We start from the raw sequence: 6,363 nt of genomic DNA, 5'->3' as shown, positions 1-6,363 counted from the left end.
GGTTTTTTGCGCCCGAGTTCCTCTATGTAGCTTTCTCGTCGGATGCCATCGTTGAAGGCATCGATTGCTCTGTCGACGGAAACATCTTCGGCGGCGTTTAAGAGCTTGGTGAATCTCCCGATGTATGCGTGCATTGATTCTTTCTGCTTCTGCTGACAATGCCGTAATTCCTCAATCCCGACGGGTATTTTGTACGTTGCTTGGAAATTGGCAACAAAAGCGTCTACTAGATCGTCCCATGACTTGATGGAACCCTTCGGCAGGCCTCTTAACCAAGCGCGTGCTGAATCCTTCAGGTAAAGCTGTAAGCATTGCATCGCTGCTATCTGTTTTCCTTTGTGCAGAATCACAGTCTGCAAATAATCGTATATCCAGGACCTCGGCTCCTGCTGTCCATCGCATTTGGCGGCATCAGAAGGGGTAGGTTTGAACTTTCTAGGTGGCATCGCCTCGCGGATTTTGTAGCTTAAACAATCGGCTCCCCTTAGCTCGCCGTCGTTCTCCTGACTTTCATCCGAAGAATCACTGTCATATTCCTCCCTAGCGGCGCGTCGTCGCCTTGCTTTGTCGATTCTACTCTGGGTGATTTCATCTCGAGCGTCTCTCGCATGATGCCTTGAGCCACTAGCCTGTAACGTGGTCTTTTCCTTCCGCGGGACCAGATTGTCTCCCAATATTGCGAGACTTTCCAGGGCGCCTCGATGGGCTTGAGCCATGGAACCTTCAGGGCGCTGATTGATGAGGTATGCAGCGAGGTTGGCGGTTGCTCCCGCGACGGTTTTTGGTCGTGGCATGCCCGCGGTGTCCGTGGTCATAAAGGACTTGGTCAGATTTGACGTTATTTCTCTGGCGTCATGCTCCGAGAGTCTGGATAACCTTGATCGGTGCTTGCCTGCCCCTTGAGTGCTTCGAGAGGCGCTCCCTCGCGAGCCTCTCCGTCATTCACTAGATTGGTCTGCAGCAGATAGGCTTCTCTCGAGGGTGGCTTGTTCTTTCGACAGGCGCTCCCGGTTTTTCTCCAATATAGAGCGATAAGCGTTGAGGGTTCCAACCGAGGTTCCTGCGGGGAGCGGTGTGTTGTTAAGCACGGCTGCCTTGGCTGCTGCCCACTCCTCCTCTGCGATGGTGTAATCACTGTTATTGTTACTGGCGCTATTTGCAAAACTTGCTCGTCTGCTGAAGCGGGGGGTGTGATCTTCGTCTCCCCTGTTCCTTGCGTTTCCCGTGTTGTTGGCAACATAAACCTGGTGATGTGCCGTTCTTCGGGTGGTGCCTTGGACGATGCTGTCGACACTGTCCTCTCCCGAGGAGTACTGGGCATTGCAGATAAACGACGTGTCGCTTGATCCTAACCCGTGCCTGGTATCGCAGTTCAAGCAGTAGTACGAGGTCATCTCCGAAGATGTGGAATTGTCAGATCCAACCGACATGGGAGACGTCGAACGAGGAGTCGATGGCGCGGGTGAGTTCGTTGAGTTCGTCAGACCAGCCGAAAGGTCGATTGATGACGACGTGCTTGGACCTATCGACCTGGAGGCGAGCGGTTCCAGCAGTCGAAGGACTCCTTCCGAGTTGACGTTGTAGTGGATGCTGCCGAAGGTCATCTCCATGTTTCCTTGTAGATCAGAAAAGGTCGAGCGAGACGAGTCACTGTGCGGGGTGAATTCGTAGGAGCCGAATCGAATCGGGCTTCCCAGAATTGGCGATGATGGTGTCGATGAAGCTGCCGATGACATGACTAGATCTGCCGATGACCGATCTTGTGCCAACAGGTTTCCCACAGACGGCGCCAATTGTCGAGGGTACTCCTCGGCAATGCCCTTCGATTGGGGCTTAGGGTTGATGGAATCCTGCGAGCTAACTCGAGACATCGGTTCACAGACAAGCGGGGAGAGCGATTTACCCAGGTTCGGGGCCCTCGATGAGGTAAAACCCTTACGTCCTGCCTGTCTGATCTTGATTATGAAGATATTGGGTTACAATGGGGTGCCGAATAGTTCGGCTGAGATCTCGTCGAGAGGCTAAGTGCTATGGTGACCTAGCTCTAGACTTTTGGTGGCTAAGATTGCTAAGATTGATTGTATCCCTCGGCAGCCCCTCTCCTGGCCTTTATATAGGGGGCCAGGTCTCAAGAGGTCTAATCGAGTACGACTAGGTTTACAGTAGTTTTAAATCTAATCTTTCCTTGTTCGGCTGCTTCCTTGTCTTGCTCGCCAAGGAATCTTCTGGTGCGCCATCCAGGTGGCCCGTCTCTCCTCCAGGTGCCTTCATGGGCCTCCAACTAGATAATGTAGGATAGGGCAATGTCGGTTACCCGAAGGGTAATGCCCACGTCAACCGAGGTAGGGTTGACGGCGGCGGCGTCTCAGTATGTTTTCTCGTATCGTGGCTCTCGGTACTAGGGTTTTCGCGATGGAGAGATTATATAGGCCAAGGGGCAGAGTCGAGGGACGCTCGAGGGGCCCACCCCATAAGGCGGCGCGGCCAGGGGTGGGGCCGCGCCCCCCTATGGTGTGGCCGCCTTGTCGCCCCTCTTCATCTCCTCTTCAAACTTCTGGAAGGCTCCGTGGAAAATAAGACCGTGGGCTTTTGTTTCGTCCAATTCCGAGAATATTTCCTGTGTAGGATTTCTGAAACCAAAAACAGCAGAAAACAGGAACTGGCGCTTCGGCATCTTGTTAATAGGTTAGTGCCGGAAAATGCATCAAAATGATATAAAGTGTATATAAAAAACATGTGAGTATTACTTCTATAAATGTTGATAGAGTACCCGCCTCCAGGAGGCCTCAAAAGGGGCAAAACCATCGTGGTCGTCCGTTTTACCATGGACAGTGAATTCGCGAGCCCACGTTTCACCCTGGCCGTTAGATGCGGTATTTTCTTTTTCAACCTGACGCTACTCATTCACGGTCCATGACACTCGGGCCCGAAAGCGTGCGGGGCCGCCAGCAAGAGACAGATACGACAGCACTTCTCGTCGCCTTCGTTCTCTTGGACGGGTGAAAACCTAGATGGCGTCCCCCACCTCCTCTCCTCCTCCCCAATCGCAGCTCTCCTCTCCTGCACCGCCTCGTCCCTCGAGCGGTCGAGCTCGCGCCGTCTCGCGCTCGCGGGCGCGTATGCGGGGGAGAGGAGGATGTGGCGGCGGTCCTTGGTGCGGGATGTGCGCTCGACCTGGCGCAGGCGGCGTAGCAGAGACATGGAGGAAGAGGAGCAGATACGTCAGGCCGCTGTGAGGTCGACAGCGACTGGTGCCCTGCGGTGGAGGGAGGCGGCGTCCATCGCTCCGGTGCGCCGGCGTGGGGCGAGATCGAGGAGGCGTCCGTCGCGGCGGGGCGAGCACGAGTTTGCGGCCGGAGAGGGCGTCTCCCCCAAGCCTGATCTCCACCACTAGCGCCCTGGAAGGCGACGGCCTCTCTCCTCTGCTCCAGCCCGACGCGAGGCCGGAGAGGGCACTCCAAGGTGGAGGAAGCCAGCGGCACGCCGCCTCTCCCCCGGAATGGAGCCGGACAGGGATGGCCGCGGTCGTGGCCGAAGGAGCTGCCGCAGGAGTGTGCACTTCTCAAGATGGACCTGGACTCGGTCGATCTGGCGCTGCAGTGAGCTTTTGCTCTTGGTGGTTGACCCTGGCGGTAGTGCTAGCCAAACTAGCTTCAGGTAAATCTTCTCCCGCTTCTGTTGTATATGCCTTTTTATTCAAACTATTTGTCACTTCGCGCGGCTCTGATTCGTATGTAACAATTGCTTCAATCTCGGTGAAGATTATTTTATCTTTTTGTGTTTTACTTGTCTGATTGTATTTCAAAATTTGTTGTAATGCCTTACCCTAAAGAATTATTTCGATGCAGTAGGTTTGCCCACTGTATGTTTGTTATATTGCCTTACTCTAAAGAATTATTTTCTGCTTTGCGTGAATTTTCCATATATTTTTGTATTCAGTTTATTTCAGCAGTGAGTTTGATTGGCCAATAAATTATCTGTCTCTAGGTTTTCAGGACTGTATTTTTGGGTTTAGAAAACGAGTATTATATGTTGGCTTATTGATACCTCCTATTTTGTAGGTTTGGTCCTTTCTTCCCTTAATAATTTTTGGTTATTGATAAAAGGAACAATCCAATAGTAGAGCTTGTTGACGGACATGGTCTCTCTGTCTCTATCACACACACACACGCATAGTCATGTTTGTTCTTGCATTCTGATGTTATGGTCCGTGGTAAACGTAAAGGGAAACATCTTGAACACAGTCATGGAATGATTGATGCTACACTCACATGTATAATTTTTTTAAAATTTTCCCATAAAGTTGTTGACTGCGATTATGTGCCTTTGTGATCGTGTGAGATATTTCTTTTGCTAGACCTTCATGTGATTATGTGCCTTTGTGATTAACACATTTAACTGAACCTGTAACAAATGGTTTGTGTTGCAATTTAGTTGAGGCAGAGATCTCAAGGTCCTTTCAGATATTTTGGTTCCATGAATTAGTATTGTGCTGCAAAAAGTGATAGATAATTATGCTATATATTGTAATGTTGCCCCTGTTGTATTTCATCGCACTTCTTAGTTTCATGCATTTTACAGAATGTAATTAGTGCTGACATAAAATTTAATTAGAGTGGAATTTCTTTCTATTCTTCCCTGTTTGCTTAGTCCCCATGTCACTATAAAATGTATGACATGTCTGAGAAACACATCTATCTATTTGCACCTATGAGTATTCATTTGATTCAGTGAGTATGCCTGCTAATATTTCTTTGTTACAGAATAATTTGATTTTGCATTATAATTATAAGTATATAACAACAGATGAGCCCAGGTGCACCTTTAGAATATTATTGACACATACATATCTTAAGTTGTTTTTGGAAAATAATCAGACCTGAGGAATATATGTACTTAAGCAGTTATTTTTTCTGCCATTGGAAATCTGTAGCTGTTTCATTTTCCCAATATGTATTTAATTCTTGAACAACTATTGGAGTGCATATAACTAAGACCTTGTTTATATTTAATTGTTTAAAAAACATTAGTGGAGTGCAGACATGTTCATCTCCGCTACTTTTGCCTTCTGCAGGTCCTTTCGTGTGCAGAGTCGAGGCTGTAGCAGTGACAATGGTTCTCTCCACAGGTTCCAGAGCCTACGAATCTTTGCATCAATATGTATGCTTCTCCGTTCTTGAGCCCTGCTTAGTGATTTGATAAATTGGATAGAATATCAGACCATTTGTGAATCCTTGTGGTCAATACATGAATTTATTCCTGGATTTATGATAAGTAGCCTTATATATTTCTGGAATACTACATCAAAATCACATATCTGTTGTAGTCTTTCAAATTTCTATAATATTTTTGGTCATATGGGCTTTTCCTTTCAATATGCAGTTGGTCGTGTCAAGGTTGTGGAGCTGCTGTTCGATTAAATGTCTTACTGGTATGTACTCTTCAGTGAAACTTCTCCTCCAGGCATTATATGAGTGTAGGTTCTATATGTAATCATCCACTTCCGCTAAGTAACACGAATTACATACTTTCGTTTCCGTGTGCTGGACTTTTCTCGCTAAGCATCAATGCACTTTTTGATCGTACAACGGCAACCGATGCTACTAAAAGTGTCCACTAGGGAAATATGATAATACATATGTATTCTAGGTTGGATATTTCTCTTGATTGATTTCTCAGATGTTCTGAGACTATTAAATACTAGGAAACCCTTGGATAATCAAGGTGTTGTCACTTGACTCATATATTTAGTTACATTTTTAACAGAACTACAGAAGGTCTTAGGTATTGACTTTCTGATGAGAAAGTAGCGATTGGATGGATGAGCACATGCTAGCCAGTGTAGCACTTCTCTGGGCTTGCTGGGAGCGGCGATGGGTGGAGGGTGCGCTTGGGGCGGCGCTGGCCTAGAGGAGGAGATACATCCATGGGAGGCTCGGTCCCAGCTCTCCTTCCTCCCTCCCTGCTCCCAATCCTATATATTTTAGATTTATTTGTGCAATTTCTTCTGTGCTACTTTAACACCATGGATCTGGCAAGCACATAGGCTTGCTTCTTGTTTTGTGATCAAAAGTGAGCCTGGTAGTAGTGCAATATTATGCAACTTCTGAATTATTGGTGACTGAGCTATATTTGGCCATGTAGAGATTGCGTTTTCTTGCTGTCGGTTGTTGCCCAAGGCTGTGGAGCTCTGCGCCATTTTTAGGTTTGAGCTCTGCAGCTCGTGCTCCTCATCGTCATGGGCAGCGTGCAGTCCCTCTCTCACTTTCTCTTTCTGTGCACAGATCGGGCCCCACATGAGACAGCGGGGCGCGGTCTGCGTGATGGTGCTGCCTCACGAGATCCATGTACGACGGTACTTCT

General features: G+C 48.2%; 1 protein-coding gene across 1 annotated transcript; it reads left to right on the top strand.

Moving 5' to 3' along the window:
- Positions 1-3,515: 3,515 nt before the first annotated feature.
- On the top strand, positions 3,516-5,855 carry LOC124696718. The gene is made up of 4 exons (XM_047229402.1): positions 3,516-3,657; positions 5,075-5,160; positions 5,383-5,431; positions 5,767-5,855. Exons 1-4 carry the CDS (start codon positions 3,516-3,518, stop codon positions 5,808-5,810), a joined length of 321 nt encoding a protein of 106 aa, XP_047085358.1. The 3' UTR covers positions 5,811-5,855.
- The last annotated feature ends 508 nt before the right edge of the window (positions 5,856-6,363 follow it).

Source organism: Lolium rigidum, chromosome 3, assembly GCF_022539505.1.
Source record: "Lolium rigidum isolate FL_2022 chromosome 3, APGP_CSIRO_Lrig_0.1, whole genome shotgun sequence".
In the NCBI taxonomy this organism is placed as follows: domain Eukaryota; kingdom Viridiplantae; phylum Streptophyta; class Magnoliopsida; order Poales; family Poaceae; genus Lolium; species Lolium rigidum.
The sequence above is the reverse complement of the archived record's forward strand: the minus strand, read 5'-3'. Positions and strand labels throughout refer to the sequence as shown.